We start from the raw sequence: 25,011 nt of genomic DNA on the forward strand, positions 1-25,011 counted from the left end.
TACTTTAAGAGACAAAATCACTAAGTGCTTTTTTTTAATGCAAAAAGAAGAAATTAAAAAAAAGAGCTACCTATTTTCCTCATTCCTGCAGGTGCCCAACCCGAATGACTTGTTGGAGCGCATTTTCTGCATTCTTAATAGATAGCCAGCAGGAAATGCCTCTTATAGCCCCGGCTAGAGGGATAGAAAGTAGCGAGGGGAGGATACAAAATCCCCAGGACTTGCTTCCGCAAGCACTGAGCTCCTCCAAAGGGGGCCAGGGAACTCTGACCAGTACTACACGCCTTTGCTCAGCTGTGGCATCTTGGCTGTCTCAGTTGATGGTCAGGAATTAAGGTAGGAGAAGCTGGAGACATTTTTTGGGGGGGCAGGGAGGGATGAAAATTCAACTGGGAAGGAATCGGGGCGGGGGGGGTGCGGTGTGGAGCGGTGAGCATCACATGCTTTACTCACAGCGATACAATCTGGTCCCTTTGGGGCTTTCGTTCCAAGTGATCACTGTGACAACCTCTCTGCAGAAGAGTGGTAATCGTGTCCTTGCAGGCTGACTGTGGTAGAGTTGAGGCCAAACTGCTGGCATTGGATTCCATGCTAGAATATTTGTGCAGACTTTTGGCCATCATTCTGAGGTCGAAGTGGAGCATTAGGTGTCTTTATAATTTGTGCGCTGGGGAAAGATTCTGAACTACAGTGTACTTTGGTAATTATGCCGTTCTAACTGAATAGCTGGCAAAGTTTGACCTTAGGGTTTTGTCTGCAAGAGTCTTTTATCACAAGATAGGGACTGGGTCAGGAACATCTCCTGGAAAGTCCTACCCTCCCTCTGCCTCACAGCTGCCCCCTCAGTTCCAGCTTTGCAGCACCCGTTCTCCTGAGCCGGACCTCAGCTAATTCACGCCTGCATCAGACCTCACACAGAGGGCTCACTCGAGGATGGGACTGCCCATGTTTCTTTCTCCAGGGGTGCAGCGAGATGCAGCTCTGCAAAAAGGCTGTGGCCGATAACCATTCTAAGAATTTTAGTAGCTCTCAAATGCACATCCTCTCTACTGAGGTCTGAGTGCAGCCTAGAGAATTGCTTGTGAGCTAGATCCAGATAAGTAAACCATGGATTTCCCTTGGGAGGTGTGCCCATGCATTTGGGGAGGAAGAGAAGGGGCAGAGGTGGCATCTGTAGCTTTAATCATCATCCTGGTTGTCTAAGGTCTGAGCCCCCCAAGGTGATGGGGATGAGACTGTTGCCTCTGACTTTCTCCCTGTTGAACCTTTCCTGCCTATGGCTGGTGGCCTGTGGTCTCTATGGTCTTTCCCCAAGGAGAGTAGGAGCGTGCTCCACAGCCCTGATGTCCCAAGGGTCTGGCCGGCTGCCTCCTTTGTAGCTTCCAGGAGTCTCTGCAAAGATAGATTTGCAAGCTGTGTCAAGCCTGAGCCTAGAGCAGCGGCCACTGGCATCTCCAAGGGTAAAACCGCGAATCTTACAAAGGTGCTAAGCAGCCCTTGCAAGCGGAGGCTCTAAGAAGCCTGGAGGGAGTGGACAGATGTTCTGCCTGCGTTCCCTAGAGGAAACCAGATGGCCGGCTAAGGGCCTGGCTCAAGGTTTCCTCAGAGATCGGAAATCAAGCCTCCACATTTGATAAATGGGGAGACTGAAGCTCATAGAGGGGTTCTGTGAGTCTCACCAGAGACTCGCAAGGGACGGTGGGGAAAGGACAGACACTGAAGCCAGAGAGCCCTGGGTTCAAAGCCCAGCTCGGCCCCCACCTAGCCGGGTGGCATGGGCAGTTCATTTCCCCTTCTGGGCCCCAATTGGCTCATCTATAAAATGGAGATAATAGTACCTACATTGAGAGTTGTAAAGACTAGAGAAAAATGTACGCAGAGCTTCTGGCACAGAGGTGGTATTTTGTAAACTGTAGGCTTTTGGAAAAGTGCTGGCTCCAACATTTATCATTACTTTATAATTTGTAACACCTCCGCTTTCTTTTTCTTTTTGGGCTGTGTTTCAAAAACAGATATGTCGTATAACTGTGTGAATTTAAGGTGTTATGTGTTAATTTGATAAATTTATATATTGTGATCTGATTGCCATTGTGGCGATAATTAGCACCTCTATCGCCTAACATCATTATCCTTTCTTTTTAGTAGCTGGAATAATTTAGTTCCAATCTCTATGCAATTTGGAGGATTATGCTACGATATTGTTGTGTATGTTCACTGTACTGTGCCTTAGATCTCTAGGGACTGTTTACTGTTCTTGACTTTGTACCCTAAACACCTGCCTGGTCCCCCCACTCCCTTATCCTCCTGGTAGCCACCATTTTACTCCGAGTTCTGCTGTTTTAAAATTCCACACAGAAGTGATATTATAAAATACAGTAGACTCTTGATCTACATGGGTTTGACTGTACGTGAATATCTTACAGTGCAGTATTATAAATGTATTTTCTCCTTAGGATTTTCTTTGCATTTCTCTTCTCTAGCTTACCTTATTATAAGAATACAGTGTATAATACACACACAAAATATGTATTGACTGTTTATATTATTGATAAGACTTCCAATCAGCAGTAGGCTGTGAGTTAAGTTTGGGGCATTCAAGTTATATGCAGATTTCTTGACTGTGTAGGATCAACACTCTGAACCCCTGCGTTGTTCAAGGGTTAATGGTATTTGTCTTTCTTGAACTCTTTATATTGTACTCAAGGATGATACCTTTGCTTTATTTCTACAACTCTGAGAATCTGAATATATGGCATGTGTTGTGTGTATGTGTGTGTGTGTGTGTGTGTGTGTGTGTGTTTATCGAGGAATAACTTACCTTTAGTGAAATGCACAGATCTTAAGTGTACAACCTGATCAGTTTTGACAGATGTGTGCAACCATGTATAACCTTCACCCTCCTCAAGATGTAGGACGTTTCCAACACTGCCCGGAGTTCCTCACGCTCCTTCCCAGTCTCCACCCCACAGCCAGCCACTGTTCTGATATCTATCCTCATGGGTTAGTCGTGCCTGCCCTGTGTTAAGTGGAATCCTATAATAGGTGGTCTTTTGTGTCTGACTTTTTTCATGCAACATAGTGGTTTTGTGATTCATCCATGCTGTTGTGTGGATTGCTAGTGTTTGTTCCTTTTCATTGCTCAGTGACTGGTATATGACAGTGTTGCAGCTGGTTTATTCATCCCTCCAATGGTGGGCATTTGGCTCATTTCCACCTTTTGTCTATTTTAAATAAAGCTACTATGAACAACATGTACAAGTCTTTGTGCGGACATACGTTTTCGTGTCCCTTGGTTATATATACTCAGAAGTAGGATTACTGGGTCAAATAGTAAGCGTGTGTTTCACCTTGTAAGAAACTGCCAAAGTGGTTGTTTGCATGTCCTTTGGAATCAGGATACAATGGATTCATTTTTCAGGTAGTGCCTGGCTATGCTTAGCATGGCTGTCAACCGGGGGAAACAGTGATGTGCTCAGTGGAAGGCTTCTGTAGACAGCAGAGCCTAGTCATGACTGGGGCCAGAAATGGGTCTGAAAGGAGACCTTTTTAGAAGGGTCCCCTGCTCACTGCCAGATTCCTTCCTGACATTTCTAGCCAGACCATGAAAGAATAGGCTGCAGAATTCATATTCTCCAGCCTCTTAATTTTACCCAAGAGGAATCTGAATCCTAGAGAGGCCATGTGCTTCCCCCAAACTCTTGCAGCTGAGGAAAACCCCAAGTCCTCTGACTTTTAATTGGTCTGATTTCCTTGCATTGTGCTTTCTCTGCATGAAATGGCACTCAGGCATTCAGCCATTGTTTACTGACCTACTTATGCTAGGTGCTAGGGATAAAGAAATGAATAAGAAATGGCCCCCACCCTCAGGGACTAGAGTGGAACAGAGACTATCTTTTTAAAGATTTTATTTATTTATTTATTTATTTATTTATTTATTTATTTATTTATTTGAGAGAGAGAGAAGCAGGCTCCATGCAGGGACCTCGATGTGGGACCCGATCCTGGAACTCCAGGATCATGCCCTGGGCCGAAGGCAGAGACTCAACCGCTGAGCCACTCAGGCATCCCGGAACAGAGACTATTAAACTCTAAACAGTTGCATTGCAACTGAATGAATGAGTGAATAGACTAAAGGTGCCTTTAGCCCGAGCACTCTGGCAAGTTTGGTCGAGTGGCCAATGGTGCAGAAGCATCCGGACAGGCTACTTCTTGAGTCAAGGAAGGCCACATGGCATGTCTTGAGTGCCCACCATGTGCCCCGTCCTGGCTTTGGTGCAAGAGCACAGCCCCTGATCATACAGGAGCTCATGGTTAGGATACTATGATGGAAGCCAAGTCGAAGGCAATTCGGCAAACAGCTATTGAACATCTACTCTGTCCCAGGCACTGTTTTAGGTGCGGAGGATATGGCGGTGGCCAGGGTTGACAATCTGACAATCTTTCAGGAACTTCTCACCAACGTTGCCATATATGTTAGTGTAAAGAATGTTTGTTTTTGAGATCTGTTATTTGGTTCAGGGTACATCTGTCTGGAGGCCTTAGGACTGGTATTTGCAATTACCCATTTTTAGCGTGGGGTGGGTGGTGGGTGTAGGACACCATTGTACAGAGGTCAACAGCAACAGGGAAGTGGGAGAATTTTTTCTCACACGCGAGTGATCAAGATGGAAAGCAACCTTTTTAAGGAAAAGTAAAGTGGAATACCCACTGGATTGCTTAGTCAAGCTCTCCAGGCTGGGCCAGGCCTTCATCCAGGGGCATCTACGTGCAGTTCTGGGGGCATCTAAATGCAATTCTGGGTCAGTCTTGGCTCATTTGTTTTGGAGGAGGAAGGCACTTTCCCAGAAGGCAAGTTACTCTTCTGGCCTCAATGGCCTTTTTAAAAAAACTTCCTGCTGTTTTTCTGCTTGAGTTGCCAGATAATTCTTATGTGAGGCTCTTGAGGGCCCCTTCTGCACTTTGTAGAGCTCTGTCTTGTTCCCTGAGCATGGATCAGTCAAGGCTCAGCACCTGGTCCTCACTCAGCCCAGCATGGTGGGATTGGTGAGCTTCTTGGCATCACTCAGGTGCTTAGTGGCTTCCCAGAACCACTGTGAGCAATTATACTGCAGGCCCCCATCCTCTCATCCAAACTACAGCCAAGCTGAAAACAGTGGCAGTTAACATTTTGTGTTTGATCCGCAGCTATCACCTACCTGTGTCGCTCACAATGGAAGAAATGGAGAAAACAGATATCCAGCTACAGAGACCTATAAAGACCGAGTGGAACCCCCAGTGTGTCCTGTTCACCTATTTCCAAGGAGACATCAGCAGCGTAGTGGACGAACACTTCTCCAGAGCTCTGAGCAATGTCAGGAGCCCTCAGGGATTGAGCCCCTTGAGCCAGGGTGCAGACGTGATCCTGAGGAATGGTGAGCATGTTGGAACTCCCTATCAAGGCTATCATGGAAAGACCAGTTCTCCGATGCCCTTGATGCACTGACGTGTGTGTGTGTGTGTGTGTGTGTGTGTATTTGCAGAAGGCAAGTCACACTGTAAGAATCTGCACCCATTTTTTAGAAATCTAGTGTGAAAATCAACACTGTTTAATCAAGCCTGTTCACCTATTTCATTGTTTCCTTAACACTGGGCTCACTGCTTAGTACCCAGTAAGAGCGCCACGACTGTTCACTATTATCAGCCTTTGTTATTTATTTATTTGAGGGAGAGAGAGAGAGAGAGAGAGAGAGAGAGAGAGAGAGAGAGCACGAGCAGGGGGAGCAGCAGAGGGAGAAAGAGGAGCAGACTCCCCACTGAGCAGGAAGCCTGACTTGGGACTCAATCCCAGGACCCTGGGACCATGACCTGAAGTCAGATAAAACCGACTGAGCCATCTAGGTGCCTTGCCTTTATTATTATTATTATTATTACTGCTCCTACTACTACTGGCCTGACAGGGAGTCCTGTGTAGGTGCACCCAGCCTCCTTTCATCTAATAGCAGATGATTTGGTGAGCAAGGGTAGGGCTCCAGAGGAATCCAAGAAGTGTCTCACAGAACTGCCTCCCTGACCTTAACAGTATCTGGGCATCAATTGCACACAGTCTTTGGTGACTTTTTTTTTCTAAATTAAGCATTTTTGGGGTCCCTGTGTGGCTCGATCTGTTAAGTGTCCAACTCTTGGTTTTGGCTCAGGTCATGATCTCAGGGTCATGAGATCGAGCCCCGCATCAGGCTCTGTGCTCAACTCAGCATCTGCTTAAGACTGTCTTTTTCTCCCTCTGCCTGCCTGCCCCACTTGTGTGTGCTTTTTCTCTCTTAAATAAATAAACAAACATTTTTACATCTCTAAACAACTATTTCAAGAAAGCTATGTCAAAGAGTGTTCATCAAAGTACCCAAGTTTGGAGAAAGCTATAAAAATTAAGCTGGCAGGGATGTAGTAGGACTTTGATGGACCTAGACATGTCTGGCTCTAAGGGCCTCTTCCTTGGTACAGCCAAGAAAAAGGACATTTTGTGACTGCATTGGTATAAAAACAACTTTAATCCTTTCATCCTCATCGCTCTTTAACCACCCTCATCAAGGTTAACCAGTGACCTCCACTTGCCAAATCAATGGTCTCCATCCCTACCTCCATCTTTTTTTGACCTGTCAGCAAAATTGGCTACAGTTGGTTGTTCCTTCCTCTTAGAAATGCCTCCTGCACTTGGATTCCATAACATCACACTCCCTTGGTTTTCCTGCTTCCTCCTGGGTTACTAGTCCTTCTCAGACTCCTTTGCTGAACATCCTCTTCTCTTCAGCTTCTAAATAAATGTTTGGAGGCCTCAGTACTCGGATGTCAGACAGTTTCTCTATCTACACTCCCTCCCTCCCTAAGGGATCTCTTCTGTCTCTTGGTCTTAAGTACTGGAGGGTTCTGAACAGAAGGGATATAGGCTGGATTCATTTTTATGTATTCATTATTTTATTATATTCATTTTCTTCCCATTTTAAAGGATGTTAAAACATTTTCAAGGGCTCCTGAAAGTATCCGTGGGCCCTAAGCACTGTATCTGCTGTGCCTAATGGAGAAGTTGCCTTACCAGGTGGATGGAAATCCATCCAACATTTTGAAATGTGCAATAAACCAGGGTCTGGTTGATTTTTAAGAACTCACTGGTGTAGTTGCCCAGCACCCACATTGAATGCCTGGCCCCCACTGGAGGATGTACATGCCTCCAAATGGTTGTTTGCTTTGTATGAAGCTGCCAGGTGGGACATCTGCTTGCGGGGGGAAGATCTCCCCTCTCTTCAGAAACCATGACTCCAGCTTTGCTCTTTTGGCCTGAACGGGGTGTTGGTGTATATCTCATGTATTCACCTTTGCAGAATTTACTTCTGTCCTAGAAATTATTTTTCCACTCAGGTGATGTGATTTTCTGAGACTCTGGTGAGTTAAGTAAACATGTGGAAGGGGGTGTGGTAGCAGCAGACAGTTAAAGGAAATGATGTAGTAGAGTTTGCTGTTGCAATGGGCTCAGTGGGGTGGCTGGAGGGTGGGGAAGTGATGTTCAAGAGTCTGTTGAGTACTTCAGAGCAGGAGCAAGAATGACTCCAACTGAGTCATTGGGGGAATTGGCATATAGTAAGAGCTGAAGTATGGGATAAGCGGGTTTCAGAGGTTCTTTCCAGCTCCTTGGAAGAGTCAAAACCTCGAGCTCTTCATGCAGGGACTTCACACGCATGGACTTTGGCTATTTGACTTTGGTTTAGTTCTGAACACATTGGCTTGGATTCATTATAATCCCTCCCTGCAATTTGGAACTCACTCCTCTCAGGCTTTCATCCTCATCACTTTTTAACCACCCTCATCAAGGTTAGCAAGTGACCTCCACTTGCCAAATCAATGGTCTCCATCCTTGCCTCCATCTCTTTTTGACCTGTCAGCAACACTGGCTGCAGTTGGTTGTTCCTTCCTCTTAGAAATGCCTCCTTTGGGCAGCCCCGGTGGCTCAGTGGTTTAGCGCCGCCTTCAGCCCAGGGCCTGATCCTGGAGACCCAGGATCGAGTCCCACGTCAGGCTCCCTGCATGGAGCCTGCTTCTCCCTCTGCCTGTGTCTCTGACTCTCTCTTTCGCTATGTCTCTCATGCATAAATGAAATTCTTTAAAAAAAGAAAAAAGAAATGCCTCCTTCACTTGGATTCCATAACATCACACTCCCTTGGTTTTCCTCCTTCCTCCTGGGTTACTAGTCCTTCTCAGACTCCTTTGCTGGACATCCTCTTCTCTTCAGCTTCTAAATAAATGTTTGGAGGCCTCAGTACTTGGGTGTCAGACAGTTTCTCTATGTACACTCCCTCCTTCCCTAAGGGATCTCTTCTGTCTCTTGGTCTTAAGTACCATCTCTATCAATTCCAAATGCATTACCTCCAGCCCAGGCTGCATTTCTGTCCTGTCTATCCAGCTGCCCACCTGATCCCTTCACATATCTACTAGAAATCACAAACTAAATGAGTCTCAGATTGAGCCCTTAATCTCCTCCACGACCTGCTATGTCCACCGTCACCCCATCTCAATTATGGCAGCTGCACCCTTCCAGTTAACTGGGAGTCATGTTTAACTCCTCTTCATCCCCTACCTCATGTCCGGTCCTTTGAAATTTTCTGTCAGTTTTACCTTCAAAATATATCCAAGTTCTGACCATTTCTCCCCACCTCTGCTGCTATTGTGTTGGTCCAGGAAGCCATCATCTCACCCTTGGATTTTTTTGTATATATATTTTTTATTGGAGTTCAATATGTCAACATATAGCATAACACCCAGTGCTCACCCCTGGATTTTTGCAGTAGTTTCCTGACTGGTCTCCTTGCTTTCACCTTCCACCAGTGTGTTCTCAAGATATCTTTCAGAATGATATCACTAAAAGGAAATTCTCATCCTATATCCCTTCTGTTCAGAACCTTCCAGTAGCTTCCTCTCTTACTTGGGATCAAATCCTGTCTTGAATGAGGCCCTGTTCTCATTCTGATTTCATATCCTATCACCTCCTACCTCATTTTTAAAAAGACTTTATTTATTTGACAGAGTGAGAGAGTGAGAGAGAGAGAACAAGCAGGGGGAGTGGCAAGCAGAGGGTGTGGGAGAAGCATGCTCTCAGCAGAGCAGGGAGCCTGATGTGGGGCTCGATCCCGGGACCCTGGGATCATGACCAAGCAGAAGGCAGACACCCAACTAACTGAGCCACCCAGGTGCCCCCTCCTACCTCATTTAATCCAACCCAGCCTCCTTGCTATTTGTAGAACATGCCAAGTATGATACTGCCTCAGGCCCTTTGCACCTCCCCACCCCTCTCCCTGAAACGCTCTTTCCCCAGATAACTGCATGACTTACCTTTTCTTCATTCAGGTCTCCATTGGAATGTCACCTCTCCAGCCAGGCCCTCTCTGCACAGCCTCTTAAAAAAAAAAAAAAAGAAGTGCCCCCCCCACCCCGTCACCCTCTGTCTTCTTACACTATTTTATTTTATTTTATTATTTTATTTTATTTTATTTATTTTTTAGCTTTTGTCTCCACTTGGCATATTATATATTTATGTATTTTCTTTCTTGTCTCCTCCCATCCTTTAGACTCTGAATTCCATGGCAGCAGGGACTCTGTTAATTGCTACTTCCCAAGTACCTAACCCAAAGCCTGACACATGGAGGGTGCACAGTAAATATCGCTTAAATGAATGGAATTGTGATTCAGCTCACAGGGTACTGATGTCTTCCACAGAGGGTGAGCACCATGTGGTGTATGGCTTTAGAACCAGGCAGCCTGGGGCCAAGTGAGCTCCACCATTTATTAACAATGTGATCTCAGGGCATATCATGTCCTCTGCCTGTGCCTCAGCTTCCCCCTCTCTAAAACTGAGTATTATTTTACTATAGGAGGAGTCCGTGAGATTATGCATGTCCACTGACACTTAGTGACATGTAGGTGTTCGTTATTTTTGTGTGGTGGAATGAAAGCTTGACACGTTTTTAAGTGGTTAGAGTGGATATGAGGGACTACATTCAAAACATTAAGATCAGAGAGCAGCAGGCCCCTCTTGGAAGTCTGCATGTTTTCGAGGGGCTTCTGCCTTGTGGCAGCTGTATGGTTTCCTATGCCTTCTGACTTCATTCTATCTTGTGATGCCCCAGTGCATGAAGGCAACTTAATATGGCCCTGTTTCCTGCCCATGCCAACCTTTCCAGGCCAAACAGAGAGGTGGCCATCTTTACCAACTACTTCCTTGGTTGCATCTACCCTTTGAGACTCTCATGGATCCCTTGACTGTGAAGATGTTTTCTTCACAAGAGAGCAGGGTGGGCTGGGCAAATGTTGGTTCAGCTGAGTGAGCAAAGGAAGGCCTGTCTTCCTCAAGACCTCTCATTAAGGTGAGGAGTCAAGTTTCTCACAAGCTCTGCTGCCTCAGGGTTGGGGGTGGGGCATGAAAGAAGGCCAGCCCCCCAGTGGTTCTCAGAAGAGGTGTTATGTGAGAGACGTGCACCTTCGGAAATGGTGGGAAATCCATAAAGTGGCCATTCATTACTGACCGTTAGCATCCTCTCATTCCCTGCAGGCCGGCCCCAGGCCACCGAGCCCTGACTGAACCATGCCCAACAGAACAGGCTCCCATTCACGGTCTCCAGTTATCTCCTCAGCCACTTTCTAAGAGAGCTCTGTCAAGCCAAATATGCAAAACCCAAACACAGAGGCCCATGTGGCTAAGAAATGCCATCAAATTTCCTGGCTGTTTTTTTCCCAAGTCCAAATGATTTTTTTATTGACTTATGTATATTTTATACTGGCCGTACTTTAGAAAAGAAAACACAGGCTGAAGGTATTTTTGGATTATCTCCCCTTTAAAAAGGACATTGGGGATTTCAGAGTATCCCCAGAGAACCAGAGAAGCTTCAGTAGTTACCACTTCCGGGGGGGGAGGTGGGCACGGGGGTCAGGGTCTGGGTGTACCCATCCTACTCCATATTCTTCTCGCCCCAGCCCCAGGCCTGGCAGCATTGCTCAAGGGCTGCTGTGAGAAGGTGAGTGAATGTGTACCTGAGCACCCAAAGGTCTTTTAAGATTTTATTTATTTATTCATGAGAGACACAGAGAGAGAGAGGCAGAGACACAGGCAGAGTGAGCCGTGGGTGATGCAGGATTTGATCCCAGGACCCTGGGATCACGACCTGAGCCAAAGGCAGATGCTCAACCACTGAGGCACCCAGGTGCCCCTCCAGAGATCTTCTGTAGCAAGACCCAAAAGCTCACATCTTCCCCTCTCTCCCCTCAACCATAATCCAGTGGAGGTGGGGAAGAAACACTGGTTTCTTCTTTAAGTGTGACTATCCATTTGAGATCGAGTCATGCTAGTTGTCTGTGGCCCTTGTGAACTTCGTATCTTTCTTGTATCTTTCTTTCCGGAGAGGGGGAGGAATCCGGGGCACCATAGAGGGAGTCCCCGCTGGGTGCTAGGCACCTGCTACAGTGACTGTACCCACTTCAGTCCTCAAAAGCCACTGTGATTTACGAAGGTCACAGATAGGCAAGCTGAATATGGTGTTAGAAGAAGGAAGAGCAATTACCTTTGGGGAGGTGGGCTCCTGGGGTGGCGGCCGGGTTCTGTTCCTTGATCTGGGTCCTCGTTACCCAGTTCGTGAACATTCCCCCCAGCAGCACACTTGTGTATTTTCCTGCATGCCTGTTGTATTTCACACTTTACCCACTTTACAAGGGGTATCAATATCCTTACTTCACAGAGGAGGAAAAGCAACCCAAATAGGGTTAAGTGTTGAAATGGGTCACACAGCCAGTGAGAGAGAGCTAGAGATGGAAACTCAGGTCCACTGGACTCTTTACTAGTCCACTGTCCTGCCTTTGTAGACCATGACAGCACCCCCAGTGAAAGGGCTAATGCCCAGAAGGACTGTAGCTAATACTGTTGACAATGGCTAACTATTATGGAGCACGTCCGGGGGGGGGGGGCACTTTGCTGGGAGCTCTCATGAGGATTATCTCATTTAATTCTCACACCAGCTATTGGTTAACTCTCACAGTGCCCATTATCTTGGAAAGAAAACTGAGGCTCAGAGAGCCAAGTGACTTGTCCAAGATCCCACATCTAGTAGTGTGGCTATTTGAGACCAGGCCAGTTTGACTCAGATCCTGAGCTCTTAGCCACTTTCAAATACTGCACATGTTCTGTGTTTCATCTTCATTTTCATCTGGGAAAAGGCCCTGGATAATCAGCAAAAGACTGGATACCCCGGGGAGGTGACAGTAAAGGAGGCAGTGGGATCAAGCAGGCTGCCCTGGAACAGGATTGTGTCCCGTAAGCTGTCCTTCTGTCTCCAGTGTTGTTTCAACCTCGTCTAATACAAACAGTATCCTCTTTGTTTCTGGGGTGAATGAATAAGAGGCCAGAGCCACTAGCCAAGAAGGCAGAGAAGGGAGAGTCAATGAGTCCAGATCAGACAGGCCAGAGGTTGGATTGTCAAAGTGCAGGGTGTGAGTGTGTGTCTGGAGGGTGCTTGGTTTTAACATCATCATAAACTAGGATTTGGGGCAGCCCGGGTGGCGCAGCGGTTTGGCACCGCCTTCCGCCCGGGTCGTGATCCTGGAGTCCTGGGATCGAGTCCCACATCGGGCTCTCTGCGTGGAGCCTGCTTCTCCCTCTGCCTGTGTCTCTGCCTCTCTGTCTCTCATGAATAAATAAATAAATAAAATATTTTTTAAAAAATAAAATAAACTAGGATTTGTACTAGAGGTGGAGACAGAGAGAGGGGAAGGGGAAGAGAAGGAAGGATGGGTGGAAGGAAAGCCAGCAATTTGGATTGGTCTTTTACAACCATGACTCAGATTCAATGAGTCAAGTGGTTTCCTCAGTTCTTACTTAAAAAAATAACTTTTTCTAATCACAAAAGTACTGTTATTTTTTGAAAATTAGAAAACAAAGGTAAGCATTCAGGACATAACCACATGTGCATCTATGCACACATGGTAAGTTTTACAATGTAACATCATTTTGTATGTAAGTCGTATTTCTTTCTCTCTCTTTCCATGCCATTACATGTTCTACTACAACATCATTTTTAAAAAAGATTTTATTTGTTATTTATTTATTTATTTATTTATTTGAGAGAGAGAGAGAGACCATAAGCAGGTGAGAGGGAGAAGCAGGTGAGAGAGAGAAGCAGGGCTCAATCCCAGGATCCCGAGATCATGACCTGAGCTAAAGGCAAACACTTTTTAACTGACAGAGCTACCCAGGCATCCCTACAACATCATTTTTCTTTAGATTTTATTTATTTATTTGAGAGCAAGAGAGCACTAGTGGGGTGGGAGGAGGGGCAGAGGCAGAGGGAGGAGAGGGAGAAGCAGACTCCCCACTGAGCAAGGAGCTCTATACCAATCTCGATCCCAGGACCCTGAGATCATGACCTGAGTAGAAGGCAGATGCTTAACCAACTGAGCCATCCAGGCACCCCTACAACATCATTTTAATGGCTCCAGAGTATCCTTCTTTTTTAAAAAAAGATTTTATTTATTTATGACACACACATGCAGATAGAGAGAGACAGAGACACAGGCAGAGAGAAGCAGGCTCCTTTGCAGGGAGCCTGACATGGGACTCGATCCCGGGATCCCAGGATCACACCCAGGGCTGAAGGCGGTGCTAAACCGCTGGGCCACCGGGGCTGCCCCAGAGTATCCTTCTTATAGATGTACTAAATCTATTACAATTTTTGGACATTAGGTTGTTGCCAATTTTTCACTATATTATAAATATCCTTTTGAATATCCTCATAGCTACATTTTTTGCACACATCATTGCTTATATCCCTAAGTTGCTGTAAGGGGAGTGACTGGATCAAAGGGTGCATACAAATTGCCCCCAGAAATATTATGCCTACCTGCCACTTTCTAACACCAGGAGTATGTGAGAGCACCCAGCTCATTGCATTTTTGCAATACCAGAGAGGCATAGCTGCTAAGGGCCAAGTTTTGGAATCAGCCAGCCAGAGTGCTTGCCAACCCTGTGGTCTTAGGCAAGTTACCTTAGCCACTCCAAGTCTTTATTTTGTCATCTGGGTTGCTGTGAGGATCACATGAGCTCATGTGGGCAGAGTGCTAAGTGAAGCGCTTGGCCTATAGTAAGTGCTCAGTAAACAAAACTGTTGTGGATTTGCAATTGCTCCAGCCCACCTCTGGTGTATCATTTCCTGGAAATGGACATGCACTGAGCAATGGCTTCCGAAAATTCTCTTCTACATCCACTATCTATACCATCCACCCTCCACATTCAGCCCTCAGGTGCTGCTCCTGCTGCTGTTGCTGCGGGCTTTTCTGCTCAGCCCTGCACTCTTCCCTTCCCTGGGACTAGGTGACCAATGGCAGGGGGCGACCCTCAGACCTTGGCCGTTATCATTTTCCTTTTTCCTGGGCTGGGCTAATGTACATGGAGTGTTGCAAACCAGGAAAGAAGCCCATGAGTATGAACCCAGATAAGGATCAGTAATAATCAACAATAGCAATGGCCGGGGTAGAGGGAGTGGGGGCCGTTAGGGACCAGGCACTGTGCTAAGCCCTTCACAGGAATCGAGGATCATCCCATTCAATCTCCCAACAATCCTGGAAGGAGATGAGAGATGTGCTCAGTGTCCCACAACTAGAAAGTCGCAGAGCTGGGATTGGACCAGGAAGAGGGGAGAAGCCTCTCTGACTTCAAAGCCTGTGTCCTTAGCCATTTTGCACACTGGTCACCTCAATATAGAAAGATATAGTGGGGATGTGAGTGTATGCTTGAGTGTGCAGGTCTCTGAGAGGGGATATGTGTTTGTGAGTGTGCATGTGTGTTTATGTGCAAGCATATGAGTGCATGTGTGTGTCTGCATTCCTTAGAATAGTGTTCAGTCAGGGCCCGCTATGTGCCAGGCACTGTGCAAGTCCCTGAGGGTATGATGGTGAACAAAAGAGAAAAGTTCTCTATGTTCCCCAAGCTTCCTGGCTAGTGGGGAATATCAAGTGAGTGAGTGAGTGAATTAAGAAGTTGCAGGTTATGGGCAGCCTGGGTGGCTCAGCAGTTTAGCACTACCTTCACCCCAAGGCCTGATCCTGGAGACCCGGGATCGAGTCCCACGTCGGGCTCCTTGCGTGGCGCCTGCTTCTTCCTCTGCCTGTGTCTCTGCCTCTCTCTCTCTCTCTCTCTCTCTCTCTCTCTCTCTCTCCATGCGTGTGTGTGTGTGTCTCATGAATAAAGAAAATCTTAAAAAAAAAGATGTTAAAAAAAAAAGAAATTGCAGGTTAGGAGGGGCACCTGGCTGGCTTAGTCAATATTAGCATGTGACTCTTGAACTTGGGGTTGTGAGTTCAAGCCCCACATTGGGTGTGGAGTCTACTTAAGAAAAATAAAATAAAATATATTTTAAAAAGAAATTGTAGGGCAGCCCTGGTGGCTCAGTGGTTTAGCACCGCCTTTGGCCCGGGGTGTGATCCTGGAGACCCGGAATCTAGTCCCGCATCGGGCTCCCTGCATGGAGCCTGCTTCTCCCTCTGCCTGTGTCTCTGCCTCTCTCTCTCTCTGTCTCTCTCTCTCTCTCTCTCTCTGTGTGTGTGTCTGTCATGAATAAATAAATAAAATCTTTAAAAAAAGATTTTATTTATTTATTCATAGACACAGAGAGAGAGAGGTAGAGACACAGACAGAGAGAGAAGCAGGCTCCACGCAGGGAGCCCGACGCGGGACTCGATCCCAGGCTGCAGGCGGCGCCAAACCACTGCTCCACCGGGCTGCCCTAAATAAAATCGTTTTTTAAAAAACTTTTCATTTAAGAAATTTCATAGGAATTATTTTAACACTTCAGATCAAGGCTACACAATGAGTATAATCGATTTCATTAGAACTGCTGAATTTGTGAAGTCCACATTTCTGCTTTTAAGTGAATATATTAGCAATTGACGACGTGGTCCCTGGGGCAACCAACAGCAGGGTGGGAGGTAGTGACATTAACTTAGGAGGGCAGCATAGTGTAGAGGTGAAAAGCTCTGGCTCCTGAATCAAACAGATCCAATGTCAAAGCCTGGCTGTGCCAAGTGGCTACATTATTGACCTTCTCTCAGTCTCCTTTCCCCATCTGTAAAGTGGACAGGATGTATTACTGACCTTATAGAATTGTTAGAATTTCATGTGATAATAGTAGATTGAAACTTCTGAAATTCTCATTCCTGTATGTAAAAAAAATATAAAATACTAGCATTTTGAATTTTTTAACTTATACACATAAAGCATAGTGCACTTAATAAACACTAGGAATGAGGGCAGCTCTGGTAGCTCAGCGGTTTGGCGCCTCCTTCAGCCCAGGGCATGATCCTGGAGACCCGGGATCAGGTCCCACATCAGGCTCCCTGTGAGAAGCCTGCTTCTTCCTCTGCCTGTCTCTCTGCCTCTCTCTGTGTGTCTCTCATGAATAAATAAATAAAATCTTTTTAAAAAAAACACTAGGAATGATTATTCCAGGGGCACCTCGGTGGCTTAGGTTCAGGTCGTGATCTCAGGGTCCCGGGATCCAGCACCATTTTGGGCTCCCTGCTCCAGGAGTTTGCTAGTTCCCTGCTTATTCTTTGAGAGAACAATAATTTACAATAATTATAAGTGCAATTACATAATAATAATAATAATAATAATGAGATGTTCTCTCATCTCTCTATCTCTATCTCTCTCCTTAATAAACAAAATCTTAAAAAAAAGAAGTGTATCTGGGTGGATGTGAGGGTCCTGTCTGTGTTTGCTTAGGAGGCAGGGGAATGGCCTGCCACTTTCACCCTAAAGGGGTGGGGTGGGGAATGGGGCCAGTACTCTCTGAGGCTGGGATGGGACCGAGAGGCAGGGCCTAGGTGCTCAGAGTTAGGAGTATATGGGATGGAAGCCTTCTGTATCCACCGAAAGGAAAATCCAGGCTGCCTCAAATGTCGCAGGACCAAAATGTTCTTGACTGGTCTCTATTCATTAATATAGTTTGGGGTTTGGTATAGCAGCAGTCTTCCCCGGGGCTCCCTTTCTCTCATCTCTAGAGGTAACTAGGAGAGGGGGGGACCTTGGGTAAGAAAGTGTCACCAGGGTCACTTTTAGCAGCAGCAGCAGCCACCTTGAGGCAGCAAGGGCTGTGGCTTAAAATACCTTCATAGTTCACAGGCTAGATGAGCATGGTTGCTGGAAAGAGTGGCCCCCCCAAAATTCAGGGCCTCCATTCCTTGGGACACCAGCATCCAAGTCTGCTCTGGAAACATGGCTTTCCCCAGGTGACCCAAGGCCCACTATAAGGTTGCTGTGAATTTGGGATTTGGGACACTGCCCCCCCACACACACACATGCTGCCATCCAAACTGTGCTCTGATGCACTCAGGGTCAAAGTGGTCCTTGGACAGTGACACACCACCCACTCCCCTTAACATTTTGATCAGAAAATTCTGGAAGGCCTATGGGACGCCTGGGTGGCTCAGGGGTTGAGCATCTGCCATCAGCTCAAGTCGTGATCCTGGGATCTGGGATCGAGTCCTGCATCAGGCTCTCTGCCAGGAGCCTGCTTCTCCCTATGCTTATGTCTCTGCCTCATGAATAAATAAATCTTTTTTTTTTTTTAAGATTTATTCATCTGCATGGAGAAGCAGGCTCCATGCAGGAAGCCTGATGTGGGACTCGATCCGGGAACCCTGGGATCACGCCCTGAGCCAAAGGCAGATAGATGCTCAACTGCTAAGCCACCCAGGCATCCCTAAATAAATAAAACTTAAAAAAAATAAAAGAAAATTCTGGATGGCCTAAAAAAAATGAAAAGAAAATTCTGGAAGGAAAGCAGTTAAAAGAAATATTTAAAAACCACTGGGGGGATCCCTGGGTGGTGCAGCGGTTTGGCGCCTGCCTTTGGCCCAGGGCGCGATCCTGGAGACCCCGGATCGAATCCCACGCCGGGCTCCCGGTGCATGGAGCCTGCTTCTCCCTCTGCCTGTGTCTCTGCCTCTCTCTCTCTCTCTCTCTCTCTCTCTCTGTGACTATCATAAATAAATAAAAATTTAAAAAAAAGGAAAATCATTATAAAAAAAATAAAAAATAAATAAAAACCACTGGGGCCCTGCCTTGCACATTTCAAGCATTCAGCTTCTAGGTCATATGTATGAGATCTGTAAGGCCAGTTCAGATGGAAACTGCCCGCTTGTCAGGCTACACATTGTTTCTAACTTGGGCTCAGAACATGCAGTACCCTTATTCAACATGAAGCACGCAGAGTGATTATACTAAGTCCACTTAATCGCTCTATTTGTGCTACACAGTGCCCTGAACCGCTACCGGTCTGCAGATACCAATTTTCAAAAGTAGCATTTATCCCCAGGAACAAATCTCCCCCCCCCCCAGGAACAAATCTTAATATGTTTCCTTGCCCTTGGTTTCATTAAAAGAGGCCAACCATAGCCCTCCGCTCATTGTAAGTGATTTGAAATGTTGGGTAGAATGTCTATGCCACATAGGGTAGGGCTTATTTTGCCCTTATCATCTGTATTACATGAAAAGCTATGATGGGAGGGTGGGTTGCTGCAGTGTCCCTGTGCAGACCACTCAAGATGCTTTTAACTTGTACAAAACCCAAGGAAGTGGAACATTCAGGAGATCTGGGAGAGGCACACGTGGTTGGGGGGGAAGGGGATCAGACAGTCTCTCCAGCCCTCCAATCTTCCTTTGTCTCCACGCCCACGCCCCCCTTCATTATCTTGGATAGATGAGAGGCTCTAGGCTTTAAGCACCATCTGCCAGAGCTCTCTCCCTCCTCCCTTCTTGCCTGTGTGGGTGTTGCGAATGGGGAAAACATCCATCCATTTTGAGAACTGCCCTAGACTTTTTGAACACTCAGATTCAGCTGCTACCATAGGCACAATTAGAATAGTATCTATATGACCAAAGGAGATTCCATCACTGCTTGACCTTGAGCATTTTTGCTTCTGCAGGAAGAGGTCCGAGCAATCACTTCCCTACCCATCACTTATTGCTCTAGCTCAGTTCCCTACTTGACTAATCTGCTTTGCTAACCTGGTCCAGTCTTAGCATCCCCATGCCCCCGATGCCTCTACAAAATGGGGTTTGAACACTTAGACTTGTATGAGTGACTTACACAGGCGTTAAACCCTTTACAAAGTTTTTTGGCATCCTTCTATTTGGTGTATTCAAGCCACTGGCTATAAAATAAAGTCAGCTAGCAACAACCAAACACAAATCACCTTTAATCAAGCAATTTTACTTCTAGAAAAGTTTCCTTGAGGGGCTCGTTGGACATCGTTGCAAAAATGTGTATACAAAGATGGTCATCGCAGTGTTGTTAACATAACTGAATATTCTGCTGGTGTTGGCTTTGTTCATTGCTACGGGAGGATATTTGTGGTATTTTAATGATGCAAAAGCTGCCTTAAAAATCCTATGTGAAGATGGGCAGCCCAGGTGGCCCAGTGGTTTAGCACCGCCTTCAGCCCAGGGTGTGGTCCTGGAGACCCAGGATCGAGTCCCACGTCGGGCTCCCTGCATGGAGTCTGCTTCTCCCTCGGCCTGTGTTTCTGCCTCTCTCTCTCTCTCTCTCTCTCTCTCTCTCTCTCTCTCTGTGTGTGTGTGTGTGTGTCTCTCGTGAATAAATAAAATCTTAAAAAAATCCTATGTAATGTGAAAACCCTGTGGACCTGAATAGAAACAAATCCTAGAAAGAAGTATACCTAAAGGTGGACAGTGGTGGTCTCTGGATATTATAGGTAGCATGGTGTTTTGTTTTTGTTTTTGTTTTTGTTTTTACTTTTTCTACATTTTATTGACATTAAAAAATAGAGTGTGTAGTAACCAGAAAAAAATTTTAGCTATTTCCATTTTGAAAACAACACTTAACGTGTCTTGTACATCTTTCCTTCCCAGATAGTGACATGCCTCCAAACCAGTGGCGTTTCTCGTCTCAGTGGACAAAGCCAGAGCCAGAGCCAGAGCCAGAGCTAGAGCCAGAAGCATCTTTTGCATATGGTGCCACCAACTGCAACTTGAATGGGCCTAGTCTCATGACTATGGATCAGTACCCAGCGTCCCTGGCGGGGAGCCCCCCTGTTGAGTCTGACGAGCCATGGCATTACCCCTCCCTAGCCAGCCCCAGCTCTTCAGAGCCTGGCTACCCTCAGGCCTACTCCAGTGGGCACATGGTCCCAGAGCCCCAACCCAATGGGAACTATGAGCCCTTCCTAAGTCTCCTCCAGCAAGATCGACACCTAGCCCATCCTCAGGAGTCTGCAGTGTGGGAGGATTGCAACTCTACCCAGATAGCCGGAAGCACAGGATTGCTCTGCAGCTTGCCTCCCAGCTCAGCCCACTGTAAGAAAATGCCTCCGGATACTTGGAAGATGGTCTCTGATTGGTTGTAGTTGAGAGGGAGTTGACAATGAGAAGGGGTGCTAAGGCTAATTGCTCCCGCTTCAGACATGGGGTTTCCGAGATATGGAATGCTCTGCTTCAACTTCCATAGATCTTCACTAAGCTTCATCGACATTCACAGTTTAATGATTAAGGGTTACATAGATAGCCAACCAGATGGACTTGTCCCCGAATATTCACCCCAGTCTGTTGACTTGGACTTATTCTAGAAAAATGATTTAGGCTACTACCTAAACTCACAGGGTCCTGCATTTCCCTCACCACATAAGCCACCAAATAATCCATTTGTAAAACAGAACTCTGTGACATACCCACAGGCACAAACTCTATCCTCTAAACAGGTTGGTGACTAGCAGTGATTCCAGGTTCCTGGGTCAAAACAAGGGCATTGTATACCAACCATCTGCTCCAAATATTAAAATTCAAAGCCACCATAGAGGTGGTCCCATTGCTGCCTGGAGACTGCCACAGCATCTGGCTGTCGGTGGCTTGTGCCTGTGAACTGGGCCCCTCCTGCGCAGTCTCCCTTGGGTTCCTGCTCCCTGGACACTACCCCTACCCCTGAACTAAAATCCCCTAAGGCTCATTTACTTCTTCATTCACCCAACAACTATTTAATTAGTGCCTACTAGATGCTAAATACCTACCAAAAAATAAGACTCCCTTCTTTGTAAAAGAATTGGTCTGAAGTGTACTTTCACCAACAGAACAACCCAATCTGCTACAAAATTTGCCTTTATGTGAAACATTGGTAATAATATATATTTTATGGTTTCAATGGGCCAAGTCTGCATCCTCTGGCATTCTATACTCTGGACGAATTTTCTTTTACAGCCCTCTAGTCCGTATGTGTCAGTAGTTCTAGTGTTCCATGCCTGAAAGAAATTGCTAGAAGCTGCCTTTACTCTGAACTAAATATACAGTACACAAAGGGCCTGTTCAGCATAGCCTACCTAAGTCAGGCACTGTGTTCCAGCCTAATGTTGAAAACAAATTTCCCATTAAAACACCACTCTGTCATTTCCAGAGTTTGATTAGGAATGTACTTCAAGAGTAAATCATAAAAATGTCATGCTTGGGAAACCTATGAAAATTCCCATCCCTGTACTCTTTCAAAAATCTGTCCTCCCAGATTCAGAGGAAAAATTAGGCCAACTGTGTCTGCATATATGCCTGTGCATACACAAAGCAGAGCCCCGTTTCAACAGTTGGTTAGAACACAGATGGCTCAAATCCTCACCTCCCAAACATAACAACTATACAGTTCAAACCCAATTCAGCAAATATTTAGTGAGCATCTACTATATGCCAGGCACATCATGGCAAAATTATGATGCAGGTGTGATCCTATTTCTGAAACCTGTAGACCCGTTCTCAAATTTTTATCACCAAGTCTGACTACTGCGAACTTCATACTCTCCTACTAACATTGAGGTCAGTAGTATTAATTGACCTGATGCTCTTAGGATCTGTTGGGGAAGTCAGGAACACTGCCTGTAAGATGGGAACAAGACCCAAGGTACCTTAAAAACAGAAGCTTCTCTGTTTTTGTGACTTCTGACAAGAGAGAATCTGCCCAGAGTCTATAAATTGAGGGGCAGGGGCACCTGGGTGGCTCAGTCAAGTATTTGCCTTCAGCTCAGGTCATGATCTCAGGGTCCTGGAATAGAGCCCCGCAGGAGCTGTGGGCTCCATGCTCAGCAGAGAGTCTGCTGCTCCCTCTCCTTCTGCCCCTCTCCCTGCTCATGCTCTTTTCCTCTCCCTTTCTCAAATAAAAAATAAATAAATAATCTTAAAAAAAAAGAACAAATAGGGACAGGCCATTTGGGGTCCCTGGAGATTTCTAATCATGTGTTCTTCCTTTCTAGATAAGAAAATATATTTCCCCCCAGATGGTGGACCTGCCAGTGCCAACCTTGCAAGTGAAAGTAGGTATCTGGTTCTGCCTTTGATACTACGTTTCTGTATCTTGAGAACAAAACCTGAGAAGCTCCCAATGTGAAAACCAGGCTCCTCAGCTGAAAATACCTTGATCTCTATTATTTAGTATTTTCATAGTTGTAATTTGTTTCATCTTAGTGTCAAAGAGCACATGCACTTGGTGCCTTATAAAATGTCTTGGCCATTTTCTTCTTTTTTCTCTCTCTCTGTCTCTTTCTTTCTCTATTTTGCTATCCGAGTAGCTCTATTGAGTTCTTTCACCTTAGCTAGATTTAACCCAGATGACTCAGCAAAATGAACAAATTCATGAGGGGGAGTTTACTTGTCCCAGGTGTTCACTTTTCAGCCTGGAACATAGGGCCACCCCAGGACTCTGCGGGAGGAAAATGTCACCTGAGGCTAAAGGCCAGGACTCTGGGCTCCACACTCAATGTTTAAGTGGTGTCAGTAGGAACTTACAAACGGAACAATCTGGATGGGAAGGCCTGGGGGTCTTTATGGCCTGGGTTCGAATTTGAGCTCATTACTTACTAGCTTCAGAAACTTGGTCACATTTCTTAACCTCTCCATTCCTCAGTTGCCTCATTTGTGAACTGAGGGTTAAAATACTGTGTGTGTCCTCCCCCCAAGTTTCTGTGAGGATTAAATAAAATAATATATGTAAATGCTGAGGATTGACATTCCACTGTAAATTAGTCACAGTAAGCCGTAAAAAATGAGCCACCAAACACACAGGATAAGACTGGCACATAGTAAGCTATCAAAAAGTGACTTTTGGGAGGAGAGGGTATTTTGTGTGTCTCAGGTTGCTCCAAGCTGTGTGTATAAGGAAGGGAAGAGCTGCTGCCATGGCCCCAATCTCAAATACTTTACAGTCTAGTGTAGAGTGGGGTGAGGGCAATAGTAGACCTCCCTAGAATGTCAGCTGCTCAAGGGCCAAGACTTTGAGGGATGTACACCCACATCCCAGCACCTGCAACAAAGCCTGGAACAGAGGTGAATGCATATTTGTTGAGTGGATGAATGAGTGAATCCTGGGAACAATAGAAGAATGCTGAAGAAGGAAAGAGTAAAAATACATCTGCCGGTATAGTACAGATTATTTTGATTGAAGCCCTTTGTAAGACAGACCAACAGACAAAGCCATAAACCACCCTCGGTGATTAATTTGTCATGCCCAAGTGAGGAGATGGATTTAGGGCTGGTTCAAGAGCTTTAGCATGGCTGAGTCAGGCTTCGCATTAATCTCTACCCAAGAGGAGCTTTTCTAGCCTACTAATTAATGAAAGGATTATAATAAAGTCTTCTCTAAGTACTTGTTAATAGTTTATACACTTGGTAATGTTAAGCCTTAGAATTATTGGAAACTTGATGCTTTAAATTGTTTACAGGCCAAAAACAACAGCAACAACATGTATGGGTGGGGACAATGAGCCGGATCCCATGCATGCCTTCCTGCTCAGTGCCCACAGTGACTTTGTGAATTATGTATGTATGTATCTTAGGTGCCTTAACACAACAGATATTCGGTAAATAGGGATTGAATGGATGCATAGATACTCTCATTCTATAGACACAGAGACTGAGTCTCAAACAAGTGACAGGACTTGCCTTAAGGTCACACAGCAATAGGTGGCAGGGGTACTACTCTCTTTTGCTGTCAGTCTTGAAGCCATCCCCAATCCTAAATTGCAATAAACATAAATCTTGAAAAAACAATTCCAACCTAAATCAAGTGTACAACAGTGGGAATTGGCAACTGGTAAAATCATTCCACTATATCTGGATTCACTATCTGTGGCCTGGACACTGTCCTAGAATAAGGGGAGGGAATGCTTGGAAAGCAGGCACAGGAACAACATTACCTATGGAAATGGGCAAGGCGTTGGACTCCCCGAGGGGAGAGTAGTTGAAGGGAGAGTAGTTAAAGGGAGATGGTGAGTGGCTACTGGCTATGCCAACAGTCCCAAGGCAGCTATCCTGCCACTGTGGCTCTGGGCAGAGGGAGGCAGCAGGGCACGGGAACTGGGAAAGGGAGCCACCTCCAGGAACTCCAGCAAAGCTCCTGCTTTTCAGCATGCGCCAGGCTCCCAGTCTTGACTGATGGTGAGTATCTTGGGGGAGCTTGTGAAATGCACAGATTCTGCATCCTCACTTCCTGTTACAATAGATCTGGCACAGAACTCTGTTACTTCTATGTGTTTGATTCTTTGTATAATTTATATGAAGCTGGTTTCAAAATGAACTGGATGAACCTTTCAGTAGGAATTCCGGTAGTTATGGAAGATTTCCTGAGTGAGGCCCCAGAAAAAGATTTGTCAAAGGAAGGAGGGTAGAGTCTCCTGCCCCTCCCACATGGGCTCAGTACCCTGTGCTATGTGTCACCCTTCTGTGCAACAGAGCCGTGTGGAGCAGAGCAATCAGCCAGAAAAGTAGTCAGACCTTTCTGGAGGTGAGTCCCAAAAACTTTGGTGCCAAAATTTTTTAGCAAATTTGCTTTTTTTTTTTTTTTGGTCTGTAGAAATAGACACTGTATTGCTTTAATGTCTACAGATAATAATACATCAATATTGCTCATTGACATTGCTAACTGCCAGGCATGGTGTTACAATGTACATATATGATATTAGTGA

The 25,011-nt window shown here is 45.8% G+C and overlaps 1 protein-coding gene across 1 annotated transcript; it reads left to right on the forward strand.

Annotated features, from left to right (window-relative positions):
- Window positions 1-266: 266 nt before the first annotated feature.
- On the forward strand, window positions 267-24,714 carry VGLL1 (vestigial like family member 1). The gene is made up of 5 exons (XM_055338122.1): window positions 267-336; window positions 5,185-5,411; window positions 19,934-20,377; window positions 22,306-22,369; window positions 24,549-24,714. Exons 2-5 carry the CDS (start codon window positions 5,210-5,212, stop codon window positions 24,712-24,714), a joined length of 876 nt encoding a protein of 291 aa, XP_055194097.1. The 5' UTR covers window positions 267-336; window positions 5,185-5,209.
- The last annotated feature ends 297 nt before the right edge of the window (window positions 24,715-25,011 follow it).

The sequence above is a fragment of the Nyctereutes procyonoides genome, unplaced genomic scaffold (genome assembly GCF_905146905.1).
Source record: "Nyctereutes procyonoides isolate TBG_1078 unplaced genomic scaffold, NYPRO_anot_genome, whole genome shotgun sequence".
NCBI classification, from domain to species: domain Eukaryota; kingdom Metazoa; phylum Chordata; class Mammalia; order Carnivora; family Canidae; genus Nyctereutes; species Nyctereutes procyonoides.